The 23,331-nt window shown below is 39.8% G+C and overlaps 1 protein-coding gene across 1 annotated transcript in view; it reads left to right on the top strand.

Moving 5' to 3' along the window:
• Positions 1-16,776, top strand: part of HAS2 (hyaluronan synthase 2) — a 27,596-nt gene extending 10,820 nt beyond the window's left edge. The window contains exons 2-4 of the mRNA XM_004679612.2: positions 517-1,143; positions 14,250-14,351; positions 15,760-16,776. Coding sequence (XP_004679669.1) covers positions 517-1,143; positions 14,250-14,351; positions 15,760-16,689 — 1,659 coding nt within the window. The 3' untranslated portion in view covers positions 16,690-16,776. The remainder of the gene's footprint in view (positions 1-516; positions 1,144-14,249; positions 14,352-15,759) is intronic.
• The last annotated feature ends 6,555 nt before the right edge of the window (positions 16,777-23,331 follow it).

A 23,331-nucleotide genomic window follows, 5' to 3' on the forward strand; every position in this document is an offset into this window, starting at 1 on the left:
CCTGAGTTCCAACTTCAGCCAGCTGGATGGAAAGGGTGTTCACTGAAGGTTGTGCACTAGAAATGAGATGAAATTACACACGAGAAACTTGGCAAAATATACTGTTGATTTTTTTCCCCTGGTCAATATAAGGGGTGAGGGGTAACATGGTAGAAAAGAAAGATTGATGTAGTCTTAGGGAATTTTGGTTCTATGCCCAACTGTGACCACATACATCAAATTCATCCTTAGGCAAATGATCTAACTCCTTGAAAGTAATGCATTTGTGTATTTGTTTCACACATTACGGTTTCAATGGTACCAGGCATTGTCTTCTGATTTGATTATTTGATGCTTAAAACAGCCCTCTGCGGTGTGCCAAACTGAGGTTCAGAAAGCTGCACAGATAGTAAAGTAAGGAACCTAGCGTTGGACATTTTGAATGCTTCCTGTCCAGTGTTCTGCCCATCATACGCTGTATATGACAAGTGGGGAACAAGAATGGTTAACCTAGAGTATCATTTTATTATATTACAGATGCATTGTGAGAGATTTTTATGCATCCTGAGAATAATTGGAACCACACTTTTTGGAGTCTCTCTTCTCCTTGGGATCACAGCTGCTTATATTGTTGGCTACCAGTTTATCCAAACAGATAATTACTATTTCTCTTTTGGACTGTACGGTGCCTTTTTAGCATCGCACCTCATCATCCAAAGCCTGTTTGCGTTTCTGGAGCACCGGAAGATGAAAAAGTCCTTAGAAACCCCCATTAAGTTGAACAAAACTGTTGCTCTTTGCATCGCTGCATATCAAGAAGACCCAGACTACTTAAGGAAATGCTTGCAATCTGTGAAGAGACTGACCTACCCTGGAATTAAGGTTGTCATGGTCATAGATGGGAACTCGGAAGATGACCTTTACATGATGGACATCTTCAGTGAAGTCATGGGCAGGGATAAATCAGCCACTTACATCTGGAAGAACAACTTTCACGAAAAGGGACCTGGGGAGACAGACGAGTCACATAAAGAAAGCTCACAGCATGTCACCCAATTGGTCTTGTCCAACAAAAGTATTTGCATCATGCAAAAATGGGGTGGAAAAAGAGAAGTCATGTACACGGCCTTCAGAGCCCTTGGTCGAAGTGTGGACTATGTTCAGGTAGGTTTCCGAATTCCTGCCAGGGCAAACATACATTGAAATAAAGCAGCTTTTGTATCTCTCCAATCCTATGCTATAGCCCATCCTTGTCCCTTCTGAACACAGTAGCCCTTTCAGTTCGTTTGAAAACAGTCTGCCTGTTGAAAGCACATTTTGAACGAGAGAAAAAAAAAATCTTGTAAAACTGTTAAGACTATCTATGAAAATGCTTAACTTGTGCAGTGTAATTGGTGAGAAATCAAGATTATTTTCAACAGGAGACCCTTCCTTCCCGTTCCTCCCTCTCCCTTACCTTCGCTGCCCTCTCGGTTCTGCCAAGTCAAATCCAACGTCATTTTCCACACTCTTAAAATCTGCAGCGTGGTAAGAAAATAGTGTCTGCCTGAGCAGAAGGGTCCTGAGAAAAATCTGGAGACCCAAGGGAAGGCTATACATGTTTTTTTTTTTTTTTTTTTTTTTCACAGAGACCAGACAATATGAGGGTGGTGGGAAAAATTTTGATTGAAAAGGGAAGGGACTCAAAATTGAGACGCAAAGAGAAAAAAGAGAATCTTCTCAGGGCAAAACCAAAGTACTGTTTATTTCACTCCTCAAACAACATTACCTCACTGCAACTTGACCTTTGAAAGCATTTGTGATGGTGTTTGCCTGCCTGAAAATTAGACCAACTGTGTCTGTCATGAACTTCTTGACTGCACACTCCAGGTCTTCTCTTCTAATTCTCATGGAAGTTTCTTTAACACACTTGTAGAATACTTGTGATTTTCTCCTACTTTTCTACAGATGCTTTAGGTAGGTTTTGGTCACGAATGGTATCAAGAGGAGGAAAATATTCCTGGTTTAAAAAACCCACTTGACATTTTCTGCTTCTCTGAAAGTCTCTGAAATTCCACTGTTTCGAAGATCCACCTTATTCTTTAGGGAACTTCATTTCTGCAAAGTCACACCCAAGGGTCTTTTATGTACTGGGATGGACATGAACACTGATTTCATAGTAAAGTCACAGGTTTTTACCAGTTGGATGAACTTCAGCAAGAGCCAGCTTTACTGGAAAGAATAAATCAATTTCATAAAGAGTTTGAAGTCACGATTTCAAATAGTAGATCCAAAAGAGCTTAGCAAGTTATTAATGATCACATTATTAGTATTGTTAATACCACTACTGTTATTTTGTATCATCTTCCCGGAAAATTATATTACCTGCCAGTTGCCTCCACAGGGTTGATTTGGGTTGATAATGAAGAATATTGAGACATTTCTTCAGCTGATACAATATGCATGTTAGTCTTTCTTCTAAAGAGTTGATAGAGTTCTATCCCTAAGTTTCTTTTACTTTCTAGAATCCTCGCAAGATCATTTCATTACTTTGGGATGTTTTAGAGTTAATCTGAGGTCCAGATAAGAAATGAACAGAAGACATGGCTGGGAAAACTACGGAGAATTTGAAGAATAAATCTCCACTTAACGAGAAAACATCTGTTTTGACATTTTTCCCCTAATTCTAGTGAAAACAATTGCTATGTTTGTCATTTTTAATCAAGACGTCATTGTGTGGGCTTTCTTTTTCTTTTTTTAAAACTACTCCTCCCAAACCTCCTTCTCCCATCACTCTTGTTTTGAATTTTGCTTGTATCCTTGACAACTTGATAACTGTGCTTGGTCAGGAAAAATACAATACAAAATATGAAACGTTAGTGTAGGTTTCCTGCTAGTGGCCTACCCCAGTTTAAGAATATCTGATGTTAATTGACCCTGTATCTCTGGAGCACCCAGCCCCTTCAAAACTAGGATAAACACTCAAACTAGGATAAAAAGAGAACACTGGGTATTATAAAACCTGTTAACTTTATCCTGCCATCGCTCACTAAACCCCCAATATTCAGCCATCCATATTCTCTGAAAATGGAAAATCTCTCTCCTGATCCTATTGACTGCAGGATAGAGAGGTAGAAAGCAAAAGCTACAGAAAGAAAACAGGAAAGAGGGTGGCTTTGGGCTGCTAAGCATTGCCTGTGATTGATCAGCAAGTGTAGTTGTTTAGAGACTCAAGGAAGCAAAGTGTTGGTGTTAACAATAAAGAAAAAAAAGGGCTGGGGTGAAGAAATTGACCATCTGTTTGTATGTTTGTGAATCTGGCTGAAGAATTTGGTGTAACTTGCAGAGAAGTGGCCAAAATGATTCCTTTCCAGTTGCAGCTGGTCCATGAGCCTGGTCAAAACTCTTTACACTTGATCTTGAGTAGATGGCTTACTACTCTCCTGACCTCTTATTTCATACCTTCAACCTTCTCACAGGGCCCTGCCCAAACCCTCCCAGTTTAACTACTAACAGATGACCTTGCCTCCTGCTAAAGAGAAACCAAAGTATTGGTTCTGAGTCCTGTCAAGTTCTTTACTTTCTCGTACTTACAGTTGCAAGGGCACCCAGCCTCGCTTCCTAGCTCAAGGTTAACTTTTCTACCGATATTACTAGACTCATTGAATGATTTCCTTTGGTCTCTTCCATGACAGGGCTTTCTCCTTTTATCTCTCTCCTTCTCTGACAACTACTGTCTCAGCCTTACAACTATTCAAATAATGGTGACAGGCTTGAAACATGGAATGATTTTGTCTAGGGAAAAGGCACGTGGTAGCAAACTTACTGATGGTGTAGTGATCACTTTCGAAAATAGCGAGAAGACAGAAAAAACAACAAAGTGAGAAAAGAAGGGGAAATAAAGAAAATGAGAAAGATTTTCTTAATTTTGAAGTATTTGCTGGAGAAACTTTTTTTCCCTCCAAAAAAGTACAAATGCTCTCACCTGTCTGGATAGGACTTAAGGTGAGGCAAAAGTCTTTTATAAGTAGTACATCGATTGTCATTTCTTTAGTTACTAAACAGTGCATGTTAATGGTAGTATACTTAAAAATAGAGAAAAGCAGCACAATCAACAAAACTAAAATTATTCTCAAATGCAACACTTCACAGCCCTCACAGTTCTATTTTTCCTTAATTTTAAAAAAAATTTTGAGATTATTTTATATGTACTTTTTGTATCTGTTTTAACTGTATCTGAAGACGTAAATATTCATCGATATCTAGATTACATCGTTGATTCATTATGTTTTTACCGACCATGAGTATTATAACATAAACATCTACAAGTCTATGTGACAAACTATGTCCCTGGATTCAGGTGCATTCAGGGTTTCCCAGGTAGAAAATACACAGTCATTATGAACATTTCCTAAAAGGAAAGATGGTAGGAGGCAAACATTTCATTTAATGTTACCACCCTTATAGCAGCATCTCAGGTATGCAAGATCTTTATGGAGGGAAAAGACTCAATCACTCAATAGTACAGTTGACCCTCGTGTTGGTCAATGCTATCCCTATAAATGACCCTACCCAACTGAAAGTATTTCCCAAGTCAGTCCCACAGTGCTTTTGTGATCAGTTGCAAGCAGATACAACCTGGCAAGAAATTTGAGTCACCTTACCTTTATGTGCTCCATGAGTTGAAGCAAGATTAAATTTGCTCTGTTTCAACTTCTATTCTTTAAAAAAGTAACTCAGTCTATTTAGCTTCCTGTTTTTTGCTCTTGTGTTTTTTGTTGTTGTAGCTTTTTCAAATGTCTCCCAAGTGTCATGCACACGGGCTGTCTTAGCATGTCTTCTTAGCATTTTTAAGAAGAAAGCTAGAAACCTAGTGATTGTCTTACGAAGAAAATAAATTTGTTAGATGAGCTTCATTCTGACATGAGTCAGTGCTTCTGGACATGAGTCCAATGTCAACCAGTCAGCTGTAATATTTAGGAATATTTCCTTAACTAAAAATACAAAAGTTTATGTAGTTTATGATCGGTAGACAAAAATGTTCTAACCTGAGGACTAAGAGGAACTTGCACTTGTATTTCTGCTGGAAACAATTTGTGAGACTCGCTCTTTCAATGTTCACAAAAACTTATAGAACGTACCTACCTTGATTAGTGAGAATCCCTCTTGTGCTGGGTGGCTGGTTCTTTTTCTGTACAGAAAGCCTAACAACTAAATTAAGGGTCAGCATTAAGAATGTTCTGTGTTTCTTTGTGCCTTTTATTTTAAAGCAACAAATTAGAAAAACACTGAAATAGGAATGGGGAAATCCACATTCTAGATTCAACTGCATTTTGTATTTCGACGTCATTCAAAACCTCCATGGATAAATGATTTCTCAGATCTCTCCAAGATCAAGACTCTAACTCTGTACTATTATCATTTCTCTGATTTTTATGTTTAGGTGACAAGAGTAGGACCCAAATTTTGCCTGTGTGGAGGGAGGGTATCAGAATTTCCTTCCCATGTATCAGTTACTATCATGTTTCTCACTTTCATTTTTAAGCTGTCTTTTTCCTTAGCACTGTTTTCTTGAATATAAACCTTGAGCTAAGAGGCACCATCTGGGATTTCCTGATTACATTCTTATAATGGTCATTCCAACCATTTGGGATAAGTGTGTTCGGTGACTAAAGTCTTAGAGGTGACAACATTTGGCTTCCCACTTTTCCAGCTGGCTTTTCACCTTTCCACTACTTCACTCATGTTTTAAGTGTTTTTGCAAAAGAAAGAAGGAGAATAGTGAAACGACTCCATGTTTTTCAGAGATTCTGGATTGACCACAGGCAATAATTATTTTACTACAATATGGGTAATTAACTCTTCCTACTAACAAAAAATGTAAATTTTCTGAATTCCTTTTTTTTTTTAAACCTGGATCTGTGCCTCTGGTTTTGGTTTATCACTTCTTAGTAGATGTGACTTCCAGTTATAGATGATTTGCTACGAGCTAACTATCCATTAAGTGCGTTATATACACTATTTAATTACCATTATAACCAACTTACAAGGTACACGTGATTGCTCATATTTTTCACTTTGGGTGTACGCTTAGGAAGGTAAGGTCAGGAGCTAAAGGTCAAGAAGGGAGTTCAAGTTTGTATAACTGGTAGGTAGTGGGTCAGGAGTTAGAACTGCTTGAAATCAAGACTGCTTAGTGCTTCTTTTCCTTGGTGTATTTACTCTGGTCTTGTGTTGTTAGTTCAAAGAGCCAGGCCATCTGTGTTTGATAGTAAATAACTATTTTGAAGATTTTTGATCTGGTTTCTCCCTTTATACTGGAGCAATGCCCCAGGGAAGGGCAGAGTGAGGGAGACTTCAGTTACTTCATGACTAAATGGAAGCAGGGAAGCTTGGTAGCAGAGGCATGAACAAGAGTAAATTGTACACACTGTACCAACAAATAGTCTCACTCCGTCAAGGTTAAGATGAAGAGTCAAGATTAAGAAAGGGTTGAGTCTCAGAAACAGGAAAATAGTGAAGGCAGTAGCAACAGAAAAAGTGCTGATTTATTTTCAACCTGTTTCTTCATCAAAGCAACCAGAGTACTGAAGGTTTCCTCTTGCTGTGTAGTTCTCTATGCCCTTTGAAGTCAGTCTGAAAGGAAACACATTTAAGAAAAGTGAAAAATGAAGAGTTGGTACTTTAGATTTGCATCTTTGAAAGGCTTTTGGGAGAATGTGTAGCAATGTTTCCTGAGGAGATTTTAATTTAAATTGCTATGAGGTAAATGAAGATCATTGAGATGAGCTGAAATGGACTTTGTAGCCTAACAGTTTATCTAATGGGCCAATAGCCGAGTATCTAGTAGCAGCAGGCAGAATGAGAGGCACCTCAGAACCCCCAAATGTAAATAGGTTCTGCCATCTGCCACATAGCGACCACATCCTCTAAGTTTATACACACACACACACACACACACACACACACACACACATATATAATGGAAAAGAACTTTAACACAAATAGTGTGCAATAGACAAGAGGAGAATGAGTATAGTTAATTATCCATCCCCAACTGCGTACATTTCCAGCCATCCAGGGTCACTCAGACCCAAAAGCCTGCCATAAATCTTAGGCACCTTTTGGTGAGGTCCCATCTAGCAATTCTGGAAGGAAAACAGTAAAATAAAAATGCAAGTCAAGATAAAAGTTGCCATAGCCAGCTCCCCACCGGGCTTTCATCCACATCTGTTTCAAGTGTCTCCTTCCGAGAGGTGGTAAGTCCAAGACTGAGAACAAGAGCATCTTCTTTTCACGTCTCTGTCTGAGTGCCTCCTCCAACCTTCTCCTATTCCCTTCCTTTCCTTCCTCTCTTTCCATGTCCTTTCCCACATCTTTTTTAGTTTCTTACTGTCAGCTCCCCACTTTCTTGGGTGGGCTAGGGAATCTGTCACCAGTGTTATAAGTGGTCACTTGGACATTTGAATTTGTTGTGGTCACTTGGGACATTTGAATTTGGTGTGACTAGGGTTCTCAGTATTTGCTCATTCCTCGGTTCCTTTTAGGGGTCCTCACCTCTAAGCCAACCTTGTTGTAGTAATAATTGTCATGATCTGGGCTCTCCCTGGTGGTGCAACAGGTTGGGACGCAACACTGCAAGCTGGCCACTGCCGCTTCAGCGTGAGTTTGATCCTTGGACCGAGAGGTGATCCACATGGCGAGGCAGACCTCTCCTGTCTCGCCCACTGCTCTCCATCCTCAGCAGTGTACTTCGTCTATCTGCCTGTTCTGCCCCCCATCCTGTCTCTGGGAAATCCTTTCACCACCCCTGCTCCTCTGGCCTGTGCCCCAGTTCTGTATGCATACATAAATATTTAAAAAAAATAATTGCTATGATCATTTAGATGTAGGTTTGCTCAGAGAGTATAAAAGTTAAAAATTATCACCCTTATCTTAATAGCATCTGGTTCTTTCTAGTCCTTTGTAGCCCAGAGTGCTTTCATATGCAATATCTTACTATGGCTTTAGGTTCAGAGCATAGGGTCTTTGGTTTACCTTGAGAAATGTTTCACCGGAACTCCACATGAGAGACATTTAGTTATAGCCAGAAGGGCAGGTTTATTATATGAGAAAGGAAAGGACATTTGCACAGGAACAGGGTGAACAGAAAATGCTGCATTTGGAAAGGACAGGTTTGTTCTCCATATATATTTTTATAAGCAGCGGGAGAAACAGGAGAGGTCTGCTGTGCCGTGTGGGTCAGCTCCCTGGCCAGGGATTGAACTTCTGCTGCCATGGCTGTGTACAGCTTTACAGTGCTGCACTTAAGCCCGTTGTGCCACCAGGGAGGGCCCCAAGCTTATCCTAATATAACCTTCCTGTGAGGAGGGGTTTCATTTTTTTGTGGAATCATGAATTATTACTTGATGAATTACTTCTAGGGTATGACCACATATATTTGACAGGGTCAGTGATTTTCTAGATTGACCCTCACTTTACATTTCCCCACCTCTGGTCCAGTGTATGGGTGTTTTCTATAGCAAGTTTTATTTAGTGGTGACAGGCTCCGTACCCTTTTTTCATTTCTATTGCTAATTCTGATGTCATTTTCTTGGAGTTAGTGCAGGGTCCTTGGGTTCAATCTGGGAAAGATTTCACCAGAGCTCCCGTTTCGGTCCCATGCGGCAAGTTCCTAGGTGAGTTTCTCCATGAGGCAGAGACTCGGTTTGAAGGGCAGGTTTGTTAGGGAAAAGGAACAGCAGTATTATACACTTGCATAGGCACAAGCGGGCAGGGAGAGCTGCCCCGAAAGGGACAGGCTTGCCAAGAGAGGCCTGTATGGTTGCGGGCGGCTGCCTTAGGAGAGCAGCCTCCCCTGAGGGAGGTCATACAGAGAAGCCCCTGCATGGTACAGGTCACGGGCAGGCAGGAGACTGCTGCCCTGCAGAGGGAGAGCGCGGGTGGAAAGAAGCACCTGCATAGTCACCGGTGGGCAGAGGACTGCTGCCCTGTGCTGGTGCAGAGACTGCCCTGATAATAGACATCTTCTCTTTGGGAGGGCTCACTCCTTGTGAGCCTAGGTTTGCTGATTTTGAATAGAATCTGAAAGGGACAGAAGATCTCACAATGGGCTCCATGTCCATATCTTTACTTTCACCTTTGGGTCTGTGATGGACACACAGCAGTCTGCCACCTGCTTTGACCTTATGCTTTGTAACCTAGACATGGCACTGAAGGATCCTGGTTCCTATAGCTGGCTCAATGGCTCTGCTAATCCCTTCTGCCCCAGACTCCTTGTGTGAATCAGTCTGGCCAGGCCTCCTTACTATTACTTCCTCCATCAGTTCTAGGCTGATGCTAATCATCTTTACCCAAGCTCCTCTGGTCTCTGGTCTCATTCCCGAATTGTCTGCTCTAATCTTCCATCTGTATGTTGAGATCAGTGACTTCTTCAAGGTCACAGAAATAGTAAAAAAAAGAGGTTTGATTCTGATAGTACTTTTTTGTATAATAGGCAAATCACAATTAAAGAAAAAATATCTAGTTTATAATATTTTATACTTTTTACACAGCTACTCATTTACAACACATAGGGAAGGAAGTAACCCTTCAAAACCTTTTAGAATTAAAGTTGGGTTTAAAATATATTCAATCATGGTCCCTCCCTGGTGACACAACGGGTTAGGATGCATTGCTGCAAGCTAGCTGCAACTGATTCAGTGTGAATTTGATCCCCTACCCTGCAGGTGACCCACATGGCGCGGCAGACCTCTCCAGTCTTGCCTGCTGCTCCCTTCAGCAGTGTACTTAGTCCATCTGCCTGTTCTGCTCCCTGCTCTGTCTCTGGTGAAGCTTCACACTGTCCCTGCACCTCTAGCTTATACCCTAGTTCTATACACATAAATAAATAAACATGTAAATATATATATATATATATTTTTTTTTTCAATCACAACTTTATCTTTTAATTTAAGAAAAGAGAACCCTCTCCCTTGCAACCATTTTAGACCCATTTGGCAAAACTGACAAACTGCTCATAAAAGACTTGGCAGGGAAGCACTATTAGGCTTTCTGGGCCATAAGGCCTCTGACTTTCTCTATTTAGTTTTGCTGCGTCAGTAAAAACAGCAATAGGCAATGGGAAAATGAATGAGCATGGCAAGATTTTGGGAAACTGAACTTTGAATTTCCGATCTATTCCATGTGTCCCAAAAATAATCACTTTTTTTTTTTAACTATTAAAAAAACATTACAGTTACAAAACAAATCAGGTGTCAGGTCGGGCTTGCCCTGTACACAGTCTTTTGCCAACCTCCATGTCTGACAGGAAGGAAAGGGGAGGTCGGTAAGTCCTGACTGAACCAGTGAAAGGAGAAAGAGTTACAGTCACAAACACGCTAGTTGATTCTGTGGTTAAGGCTGAGGAGGCCGGTTCCTCCCAATCAGGTCCCCTTCTCTCCATTTCCATTCATGTTAATTGAAAGTTGGTGACTTTCATTATTTCCATGTCTCCTAGTGAGCAATTGAATCTAGTGGTCATATACTTTAAACAACTCACAGTGATACCTTCTGTGTGGCCAAAAAGGCATTTGGATTTGTTCTCTAATTGTTTCCTGTGTGCAATCATGCCCTGGAGTTTTTTCCCCAGCTGAGGTTTTGCTCTGTGTGAACTGGTATATGTGACCTGCAAATTCTAGCCCGGAACTGACTTGTTCATGGGTGAGCAGACACCTAAAACTCCTGTTCCTACTATACAGATTTTAAAGAAGGGGTAAGTTACAGTCTTTACATTCTAAGGAATAATCATTCTACTACCTCCCAAACACCCCCACTTTCACAGACTGTCCTGGGGGCTTCCTGGTTGGCATCTTCTCACCAAACAACTTCCCCAAGTAGAATTCCTTTAAAGCTCCTCATTCCCACTATAACCCCTCCCAAGAAGCTTCTGAGCGCTTTGCTTTACCCTTCTGACACAGCTCAACTCACCAGGCCAACAAGCTCTCTCTGAGAACTCCTGGCACATGGCTGCTGGAACTGGGAGGGGCAGAGACCAATTTAAATATGCACAGCCTCAGAAGTTTGGTTCAAGTTTAGTCATTTCAAAGGGGCGGCACCCTGGCCAGCTTATGCTTACAAGCTGACGGAGTTGTTTGAACATGGATTTTGGATCACCCCCTTCCTGTTGTTTTTATTCTTATTTTAGCTTCCTGGTTTTACCTTCCCGGGGTTGAGTCATTAGAGGTGGCTGTGGTCGTAAAGTCTCTAGAGGCTACATTCTGAAGGTGGTTGAACTTCTCCTTCATGCTTCTCTACCCTCTTTACAGGCCCCTGTCTGCTGTGTGGGCACAGCCAAACCCTGACAGACAAGGTTGGGGGACCCAAAACATTGCTTTTGGAGGAGTTGTTATCTGTCTTTGTAATCTCTCTCTGTCTCTCTTTTTTTGGAGTTCAATTTTGTCAGTTTCCAATATGGCTCTACTTACTGTACAGTTAAGTTTTGTCTGGGTCAGAGGTAACTGTTTAAGTCAGTAGAAGTGGTAAAGCCATTGCCTTTCTTAAAACCTTGGTACCAGATCTCTGAACTGCTATTTTTTCTCGTAACCCATTTTATTTGTGGGCTAGATGTATAAAGATGTTTACAGAATTCAGTTGGCTTTTGGGGTAATTTGGATGACTTTTTAAATGGCTGGGATTCCATTTGACTGTTTGCTTTGCGGTTTTGGTGGGTAAAGTTTTTTTTTTTTTTTTTTTTGGTGGCATCTTGTTGACATTGTATATGACTTTGATAATAAATACCCAAGTAAAAAAAGGAGATCTGACTGGGAAGCTTTGTAAGATTCTAGGTAGCAGTGGTGTTTCGGGCCTCGCCCCCCGGCACGGGGCAGACCACAGTGACATAGCCCAACAAACTGCAAGGCTGTAGTTCACCTGTGTCCCTCCCAGGGTGGCTAGGGAAGGCTTGGGGCTGCTTTCACTCCCCCCCCACCCCCCCCTCACCCTATGTCGTGATTGTGCAGGGGCCGCCACGATCTCAGGCTGTGGACAGAGTCCCACTGTGGACACTGTTGAGTGGGGCTACAGAAGAGGCATCGCCAATTTGAAATGATCTAGTTCATGCCCTCAGGCGCATTTTCTGGCTTCTGAGGCTTGGGAGCTTGGGGTACAAACCCAAATATTAGTCAAATCCTATTTGGTATAATGAAAAGCTATTTTCTCCTTTCTGCCTAAATTTTTCCCCACTAAAATAAGTGAGATTGTATGGGACCAAAATGGGCTGCCAAAAAAAGTAAATGGATTGTTATTAGAAAATAGATTTGCTAAATATTTTGCTTATAGATAAGCGAAATAAAAAATAATTGAAAACGTAACCCTCAGATGACTATAATTAATTACTATAATTACTATAATTGATAAAAGTTCATATTTTTTTTTAACTACATGCCTTATGGACTCATCAAGCCTTAAGTTCCCTTAATGCATTTAAGTTACTTTTTAAAATTTCTAACATTCATCATGAATATATAATCTTTTACCAAAAATACAGCTATGAGTAGAATTGTAAACCGTGCTTTTATACATATAATTTATTTATATACATTTTACATCACTGTTCATTTCTGTGCAATGTTTGCTTTCTCCTCTGGTGTAATCCCTGTGGAAATGACACCTCTTCTTTTTATGTTGGGGTTCCTTAGCTAATTATGTGACAGGCCTATACTATGTATATCTAGCCTTCCCTTTAACTACGCAGGTTTATGCTTCTACACGTTGTTTTCTTAGTTTTTGTTTTTGTTCAAAATTTTTAGATTTTGTTAGCTCTTCTGTTTTTATAGTGTTAAGATTAATTTAATGAACTTTTAAGATGATTACTTTTTCTATAAACAGGTCAAATCTTAAGTGCAGTGAACCAAAATTATTGGCAAATTATGGGGTTACAGATAACACCCCCAGCACCTGCTAATCATGCCATTTATTTGAACGGGTGGAGAAACTTATTCATCCCATGTCAAGTCTGCTTGATTTATATCTACTACAACCTTGCTGCATTCCCTAGAAAAGAATACCAGGTTTTTATTAATATTAATCTATTAGTATTAATTTACTAGTACTAATTATTTGGGGAAATCGAGGTGGCAGCATTTTCCTTACTTTTAGTCTCCTATGCTCATGGGGAAGGTGGTCAGGGATACGCCACCTTTGAGAAAGCTAGAGCCTTTCCCAGCTGTCTCATGGTTCCACATTCCCCTGTTCTTCCAGGAGTGTACTCCCGCAAACAGCAGGTTCTTGTCTCAGGTAACTTTCAATGGCTAAGCACTGCTTCTGTTGGAAGGAGGGGTGATTGGAATTCACAGTCTAGTACTAGGGAACATAATTAAGAAGCCCACTATTCCAGAGATCTACCTTTATTTCTCACATCAGCTTATGAGGGTAGGAAGTGATATTTTTATTTCACTGATTTCAGAAATCAGACTGGAAATGAAAATGCTATTTATGACTCTGTAACTCAGGAATCCAAGAAATGGGTGTCATGTTCATAGGAATAAACTAAATCCAATCACTTTCTTTCTTTTTTTTTTTCCAATCAATTTCTTAAAGAAGTAGTTCTGACTTTAGAATTGCTTTTTTATTTTTTGATCCATTAAAGATAATTTTTAAGAACAGCAGCATTTTTAGAATGCCATAAGATAATCTGCCACAGCTTTTATATCCATGAAGCAAGAGTAATACTTAATCTTCTAAAGACATATAGTTCTTTCTTCAGAACTATACAACCTGCCATAGGAGACTTGCTTTGCTGTGTTTTGTTTGTCATATTAAAATGGGGGAAATTCCTTATAAACTGCTTTCCTCTCAATACTATCATAGAATTGTCATCATGATTTAGACCAGTGGAACAAATTTCCTAAAATTCTTTTTTGAAGGCAACTGGAGAAGAAAAAAAAAAGTCAGGGTGACCAAATTAGATGGAGGTCTCGGGAAACGAGGATGTTGCCTGCAACATGGGACTTTTATTGGAAACGAATGGCAAACCAGGACAAGCTAACTACCCTACAGGGCATCACCTAGCACCAGGTCATGTCATGTCAGCCCCTCTCTCCAGCAAGTTCATCCAGGAAAACACTGAGCTTGCTATAAAACAAGTTCCTTGCATCGGCCATGGTAAAACAAGCACTGACATCCCTGTGGTACATGATTATTGAAGCCTTGTGATAATAAGGTTGAAGTTATAATGCAGATGCCCTATTTGACTGTAGGGAGCATATGCATAGTTCTAACTTTCTCTAACTCATTTTCTACTTCCTTTGCAGGTTTGTGATTCTGACACTATGCTTGATCCTGCCTCCTCTGTGGAGATGGTAAAAGTTTTAGAAGAAGACCCCATGGTTGGAGGTGTTGGGGGAGATGTGCAGGTGTGTGTGGCTTTACTCTGGGGCATGGATCACTTTTAGTAGGATTCTTACTACTTGTTTCATTGAATGTATGTCTACTCCATACCAAAACCCTGTGCCAGGTAAAGTCTTTGGTGCTGGAGACCCGTTAATATGTGTCTCAAGCTCACTGTCTCCTCTTTTATCTAACCTGAAATAACTTAGGATTTCTTTGCATAATTCTGGGGTATAACCATGTTTTAATGACTGATCAGTTACAAACAATATAATAGAAGTGTGTGATGATTTCCACTGCATCGTAACTTACTATTCTGATACAATCTGATGTTGGAAGGTAAAGAAACGGGAAATATGGAGAGGGGTGGGAGTCTATATCTTAGACCATAGTTTTTAAAAGTTAGCCAATATGTGATAGATCAGAAATCCAAATTGCTAAACAAGGAAAAAAAGAGAAACAATTTGAATTTATACTGGTGAGAAAGGCAAAGGAACAATGAATAAGTGGGCTTTCCTGTTATTTTCCCCATCAGTTATTATCTCTCTCCCATGGTTTGTTATCACTGGGAAAACTGCTAAAGAAAAAATATGAATGAAGGCGAAGGCGATATGGCAGTTGTAAGAGGAGAAAACACGTATGTGGAAATATGTAAAATTAAGATGAGTACTTTGCAAATATGTAAACATAGTTGAGAAACACATGAAAATTTGATTTTGATTTAGATATTGTGTTGCTGCAGAACTCATTTGCAAATGCATGGCAGTGGTGAAGGAAAGGCATTACTGGGGTATACAAAGACATAACCTGGGGTGAACAGAAGAAAGTATGGAAAATCAAGATGAAAACAGAACAAATTTAGGCTAGAATTTAGAAATATTACCAAGAGAAAGCTGATAATTTTCCGTAGCATTATTTCAGGGTTCAATTTGGGGATGGGGGTTGGGGAGCCAAGATCAAACTGGTCACTGGTGTTGCAAACAAGAAAAGAGAAGTTTAATAGCTAAGGATTGGATGAGTTGTCAACTAGCCATAACAGGAGAGAAATGGACTAAAAAAATCTTCACACTTAAATGGTTGCAAAGAATGTCTGGGAGAAGAATTTAGGGACTGAGAAATAAAAAGTCTGAGAAACATCTCAGTATTGTAATACAACAAGAATAAAACAAAAACAGTAAAAAGAGGACAGGGCGTGTTGAAGTAGAAAAGAAATTCTCATCAAAGAATTAAAACACATGCATGCACCTTAATTAATGGATCCAGTTATGTAGAGTCCAAAAAATGAAATGTAATCATATCAAAGAGAGGAAAGAAGCCAGACGGGAGACATGAACAATCCCCACTCTAGAGAGTGACCTCAGATTGGTGGGTAGACTCTGTTGACATTTTCAGCTAAGGCTTCCCTTTCATTTCTGCATCTCTTCCTCCTCACAGATTTTAAACAAGTACGATTCCTGGATCTCCTTCCTCAGCAGCGTGAGATACTGGATGGCGTTTAACATAGAAAGGGCCTGCCAGTCTTATTTTGGGTGTGTCCAGTGTATTAGTGGCCCTTTGGGAATGTACAGAAACTCTTTGCTACACGAATTTGTGGAAGACTGGTACAATCAGGAATTTATGGGCAGCCAATGTAGTTTTGGCGATGATCGGCATCTCACAAACAGGGTGCTGAGTCTGGGCTATGCAACAAAATACACAGCGCGATCCAAGTGCCTTACGGAAACCCCTATAGAATATCTCAGATGGTTAAACCAGCAGACTCGCTGGAGCAAGTCCTACTTCCGAGAGTGGCTGTACAATGCCATGTGGTTTCACAAACATCATCTGTGGATGACCTACGAAGCAGTTATCACTGGATTCTTCCCTTTCTTTCTCATTGCCACAGTCATCCAGCTCTTCTACAGGGGTAAGATTTGGAACATCCTCCTCTTCCTGTTAACTGTCCAGTTAGTAGGTCTCATAAAATCGTCCTTTGCCAGCTGTCTAAGAGGGAATATCGTCATGGTCTTTATGTCCCTCTACTCGGTGTTATATATGTCAAGTTTACTTCCTGCCAAGATGTTTGCAATTGCCACAATAAACAAAGCCGGGTGGGGCACATCTGGGAGGAAAACCATTGTTGTTAATTTCATAGGACTCATTCCCGTGTCGGTTTGGTTTACAATCCTCCTGGGAGGTGTGATTTTCACCATTTACAAGGAATCTAAAAAGCCATTTTCAGAATCCAAACAGACAGTCCTGATCGTCGGAACGTTGCTCTACGCATGCTATTGGGTGATGCTTTTGACGCTCTACATGGTTCTCATCAACAAATGTGGCCGGCGGAAGAAGGCACAACAGTATGACATGGTGCTTGATGTGTGATCTTACGTTGTTTGACTGTTGGAGTCGCTCATGCAGATACACACAAAACCTTAGTTCCTCTAAGGACTGTACCAAGTCGTGGCATCACAGAACGCCACCAAAGGAGACATATCACTGCTGCTGGGACTTGAACAAAGAGACTTCTATGGTTTATTTTGATTCTGCCAAAGTAAAAGGATACATCTACAAGAAGAAACTCAGATTTAGCCTGTTATTTCTATGAAAATGGGAAGAATTCTTTGTTTATGCACTTTTTCCTTACTGTACATCTGCCTAACAGTGTTTTGCCCTATATACCTCACTAGTCATGCTTTATGTGGGTTATCATGGAAGAAAAGGATTTTGGAAACTCAAGGAAAAGTTCTTTCAACGTATACAACCTAACTTATGGACTGTGTTGATAGCTATTTTTTTTTTTTTTTTTTTAGAGAGGATTTTCTGTTTCACTCTACCAAATGAAATGCCAAAGGAAATTTTAGAGACCGTTGGCTGTGCTGTATTTTTATATAATTGTACTGTGTTTTAAAATTTTGTATGCCAATTTTAAAACAGATTTTGCATATTTTATATTTTACTCCTCTGCCAAAATACACCTGTTCTTCCCTTAAAAAAAAAAAAATGAAATAGGTTCTGAAAAAAAATCATACTGAAAGAAACCTACCCAAAATGTGAAGCTTGGATGACTGATGTTTTTCATGAAAGAAAGAATAAAATGTTGCTCTCTCTCTCTCGGCCTTCTAAAATTGAGTAGATTATTTCTGTGAAGAAGCATTTCAACTTTCACTATTTTCACTTTTTTTTCACTTCTTTTAGAAAAGGCCATATACTTGTCAAGAAAATCATTGAACATTGAAAATCAAGGCCAAAAGGGTAGAAAAGTGCAATTTTTTTTCCATATGATTAAAAAAGGAATCTAACCCTGGTAAGAAAACCCTAGGCATCCAGCACTGGACAAAACATGAGCCTCAAAGATCAATTCATCTTTGAAGATTCTGGCAGTGTTTTCCCAGGCTAAGTAAAGCAGAAAGTGGAAAAAATCATCCGTATAATTTTGGCAAATACAATGCAGTTCATCATGTTGTTCTGTGGCCTGAATTCACCAGATTCTGTTTATTTTTTTGTAGTTTATATAGTAGTATGAGGTTTATTAAGATGATTAGATAAATAACAATAAATCTAAGTCATATAACTCAAAGTTGACAGATTCAAATTCCAGGCATCTTATTTTACTTTCTAGAATGGAATTGTTCCTGAATTATACAGATATTTGCTTCACCTCTCTCACTCTTGGCTCCATAAATATGTTTACATAGTAGAAATGATATCGAGAGTCAATAAACATGTCAAGGATTGGCACATAAAAAACTTGAACCAGGTACTCTTAGCCAGCTATTTTAGCTACTCCAGGCCTTCAGGTATCTAGTTTGGATTTTTGACAGACCCATCTTGCTTTGTAGCTGGTGCTGTGTAGGCCTGTGTTAAAAAGACCACCAAACACATGAATAGTTGCATAGAAAGTATGGAGAAGTAGCTGTGTGGGGAAGTGTCCTACTTTTCTGCTCCCTTCACGTCTATGTTCCATACACCCTGGCTAAGAAAAAGCTTCACATTCTGCCTTTGGAGTACAAAATGCTACATCACGTTCTGTAGTCAGACTCATGGATTAGAGCCTGTAGGAAACAGATACACCTTACCGACAGATGGGATGAAAACTTGAGTTTTCCTTTGTAACTATTTATGTTCTAAGTTAAGCTTTGATAACATTCAAGTGTCAAATTCTCTTTCTTATAAAAGATTGAATTAATTGCCTGTATTTATTTTAGCAATTATTCAATGTATTTCCAGTATAGGATGTATAGTATAATTGATTTCTTTGTAAATAAAATATTTTTGATAAGATTATTGCCTTTTTTTCTAAGGGAAAGGGGAATTTAAAACAAAACAGAAAAACATCACTTTCCTGATTGTAATGGTATAGCTTTTAAAATGGGTAACTACAAAAACAAACAAGCATGGCTGATTAGAAGTCACTTAATGATGCAAATCCTAGGTAGAAGTTCCCAAAACTAGTGTAGTTTGGAAATCTGGAAAACTGAGACCCTTACAGAGAGAGAGAAAGAGAGAAAGAGTGAGAGAGAAGCCTGATTAATGTAATTCTTATATCTTCTACGTTCCTTGAAAGTAACCCAAACTCAGAGAAAGGCTGTTACAATAATTTTTCACAGCAAGAAAAAAATAGATTTTCAGCAAGTTCGGGATCACAGCACTTACAAATAATAAAACCTTAAAAATAGTATATCCAATGAGGACAGTAATTAAATGAAGTATGGCATCTCCAAACAATGGAATATATTAGCCATTGAACATAATGTTCCCAGAGAATATGAAGATGTTGAGTAATTGTTACATTAGAAACATATATAGCCATTTTGTACAGTAACATCCCAATTTTGTAAAACAAAAATGTTTAAACAGTACCTCAATTGCTGAGAATATGACCAATTTATATTCTGTATACATTTTTGTATTTTCCCAAAATTATAATCATGTATTGCTTTTATAATCAGAAAAAAGGACAATAAATATTGCTTTTCTAAAAAAGTGGGTTGGGGCATCTCATAACATTTCCTGGTTTGAGAAGCTCTGATAATTATTCCATTTTTTAATCCCTCCCTCAAATTTACCTTATTCTCCAATTCTTTTTTATTGTTCAGTTCCTTTGGTACGTCGATTCATTTATACTGTGCAAATCAACCACCAGTGAACATTACCACTCTAGACGCCAGACATACTAATAGTGCTAGTCCAAATATCCCATTACCAGTGTGTGGTGATCTAACAGAGATTACAGCCCATGCCCCAGGCTGGCCAGAGACTTTCATATGACAACTCAGCTCTGCTGGTTTAACACAAGAGCCCTCAAATCAACATGTAAATGAACACGTGTGGCTATGTTCCAATAGCCCTTATCTATGGACCCTGAAATTGGGATGTTGCATATTTTCCACACATTATAGTCTTTTGATGGTCTTCAATCACTCAAATTAAAAGCTATTTTTACTTCGCCAGCATTAGCAAGACGTGGTGGGTCAAATTGGACCTGCCTATACCGTCATGACTCTTTGTCCTTTAGTTAGATTGATTGTACCCTTTACTTCTCACAGTGACATCTAAAATCTTAGTCTGTACTTTGGGTCAGGTGCTTGACAACAGAACATTTTATAGATCTGTATCCTAGCTCTCATATTAGTCCCCAGGGCTTCCATTATCACCATTGTACAAGTGAGAGATCTGAGGTTTAGAGAGATTCGGCACCTTGAGATTACACAGATAGTTAATCGTGGGGATGGAACTCCAAACTACCATTATTCAGAACAGTGTCCAGTGTCCAAAAGCACCAACATCACTTGGGAATTTGCTGTATATGCAAGTTCATGGCTTGTTCCAGACATTCAGAATCAAAATTCCTGTGACAGAGCCACAGAACCTGTGCTAAATAAGACCCTACCCAACTTACACATATATTAGTTTGAGAGGCATTGTCCCAATTCAGTTTCTCTCTGACACTTCCTGTGATATCCACCAACTCAAATTCAACACAAATGTTTGTATTTGCCATTGAACTTTTCTATTTTTAATCATACGAGGTTAGGAGCAAACAATCAAAAGGTGTATATTTTCTCTACTCAAAGATCTTATAACTGAGCAAGAAGTATGCAAGTACGTGAAGTTTTGATGTGAAATGAATAATAAGAGTTTACAGAGAGGCACAGGGCTGTCAAAGAAGGAATCTATATGATTAACTCTATAAACAAGCTTCAAGATAGTGCAGTGATGTTTCCTATACATGAGTGTGGTGTCACCTTTTCATGGCTGTCATTTGTCCTGTAAAACTCTCCTCAAATATCGCCCTCTGCAGAAATCCCTGGTCACTTGTGCCCCTTCGACACCTCACACTTAGCCTCAGTGATCACTGTTCCACATTGTTACTATCATCTCTCTCTAGATTCTGAGGCCACAATATGAAATACAAATGGGGCCTTTTGCACACTAGGCACTTGCTAAACATGGGGAGGGGATGTTCAAAGTGTTCAGCAGGAAAAAGTGATTTATAGTGTGTCTGTGCATGTGAACAAGTATACTCACCTGGTGTAATTTTATTCATCCATGAGCTAATTTTATATTCAGCAAGTAATCAGGTATCTCTTATAAACCAGGCTTTGTGCTCAAAAGGAAGGACTGTGACTATGGTAAGTGCCTCTGTGCCCTGAGATGGTGAAAGATCACTCAGGAAAGAAAAAGTTTGGTCTTCCAGGTGTATTCTGGAAAAAGTAAGTTTGTCACAGCAGAAAATCCCACAACTATTCATGGGAGCTTTATGAATCTGCAAGAGGGACCCATCCTGTATAGAAATCCTTTGTCATGTAAATGACAGTGCTGTCCTTCCCACAGGAATGTCAACAGATGGACTAACTGAGGATCCTGTACTCCATAGTGTAGGCAGTGGGATTGGGTACTTCCTGCTGCGTGAGGTGGATTTGTTTTCACTCAAGATCTAGAACAACACTCAGAGCTTAACCTCATTACTTGAGTAATCAGCTCCAGGTGTGGAGACCACAGGGCTAAGAGGGAGGAGGCTTTGGGCTCCCTGGGCTCAGTCTCCAAGGTACAGAAACAGGCTCTTTAAAAGAGTTCAGTTAGTCACTGGCTGGGAGAAAGATCTACTTGCTGTAATTTAGTCAACTGAATAGCAGCTCTGCTATTCAGGACAAAGATTTTTATCCTGCTGTGTTGAGAGAACACACAATGAGTGGGTTAGCACCATCCCTAGCACAGCTTTAGCAATATTTTGGAGCGAGTTAATGACTGAGTCACAAAATCAGCTACGATTATATATATATATTTTTTTAAAGATTTATTTATTTGTGCATACAGAACTGGGGTATAGGCCAGAGGTTCAGGAGCGGCGAGAGGCTTCACCAGAGACAGAGTGGGGAACAGAACAGGCAGATCGACGTACACTGCTGAGGGGAGCAGTGGGCGGGTCAGGAGAGGTCTGCCACGCCATGTGGTCCCTTCCGGGGCAGGCGGGAATCGAACTCATGCGGAAGCGGCTTTAGATTCTCAGTGCTGTGCTTTAACCCGCTGCGCCACCAGGGAGGGCCTACGATTATATTTTAACCAGGAAAGGATCACAGTACACAGACAGGTTCACATTCACAGTGAACAAAGTATACATTCCATCTCTTCCGGAACACGGATTGCATCCTTCCAATTAAAACCCAACATAGGGAGATGTATATTTTAAGGAAATAACAGCCCTGGAACTTTGGGAATCACAGTTGAATGACTGTGTCCTTGAAGTATTAGAATCACTGTAGAAAGAAAAACTTAAGAAATATTTAGTCCAAACCAACACAGCTGCCTCAAGTGTTTATTGAAATGAGGCAAGGGATAAGAAAGAGAAGAAAATCCAGGCTCCCTATCTCAAGTGCAAGCCAGGTGGTTTTAGTGCCTTGCTCAAGGCTTCACAGCTGGCTACAAACCCTGGGGCTAACTAACTCTTTTACCCAGATGTTTTGGGCCTGTTTTATAATTCAAAAAGCCCCTCAAATTTGCAATTCTGGGCAGCTACTTTACTTTTAAATTGGACATATTGAGACTCTGCTTAACTCCATTCCCCTGGAAAGGATCTGTAAATTATAAACTCTCAGGCGTTCGATATTTGGATTTTAAACAGAACACTACTCCCGGTAGCCCACGAGTTCATGAAATTGTTAGCCCCATTGAGACATGGCATAACAGGCCCACAAAGGGTAACCAAAGTCCTTGCCCTCCCCTAAAATTGCTACCATCCACCCAATGAGAAGGGGGAAGGCCAGAGCAAATTTGCCAGCCTCTCACTGAGTATGTGGGCTTTGGTTGCAGAATTGACTTGTATTCAAATGAAGCTCTGCTACTTGTTATCTGTGGTAACCAGAGAAAATGACTCCACTTCTTGGAGTCTTATTTTCCTCATTTGAGTAACAGTGAAAATTGAAGGACATTTTCAGAGTTATTGTATCATCAAGTTAGCACTTGAAAAGCGCCTGGGAAGAATACAAAATAGGAATGCAAGGAAGATGGCTTTTCTTCTTCCCACCTTTCTTCAACTAAGTTGGCTAGTGTTCCTTCTTCCTTTGTTCTTAATTCCTTCCTCCCTCTTCTCTTCCTTCCCATCTCCTCCAACTTCTACTCAGAAAACTGCACTAAACGCTGGGATATTTTATTCAAATAATAGGACAGTCTAGTCTCAAAAATGAATTTTAATTCCCCCAGTTGTTAGCTTCTGCACAGCCTTAATATTTTCTCTGGCACTACGTGACTCCCTCTCCTATTAGAACAGTTAAGCTGTTATACCTGCCAGCATGTCTTTGTAGACTTCTAGTAGAACACTTAACACAGGCAATTTTGTGTCTGACAAAATAAATGCTTTAGTATATCTGAAACGTGGCAGATGGCCAGTGGCAGTGCAGGACATTGACTCTGATAATGTGTGTCCTGGTTCCACTTGTCTAGTTAATCTACAGTGGAAACCTCAATTTCTTTACTTGTAATGGTGAGGAAGGATTTATTGGGGCCAGTAAAAATAACTGGGAAAGG

The sequence above is a fragment of the Condylura cristata genome, unplaced genomic scaffold, assembly GCF_000260355.1.
Source record: "Condylura cristata isolate star-nosed mole 26May11 unplaced genomic scaffold, ConCri1.0 scaffold00009, whole genome shotgun sequence".
NCBI lineage: Eukaryota > Metazoa > Chordata > Mammalia > Eulipotyphla > Talpidae > Condylura > Condylura cristata.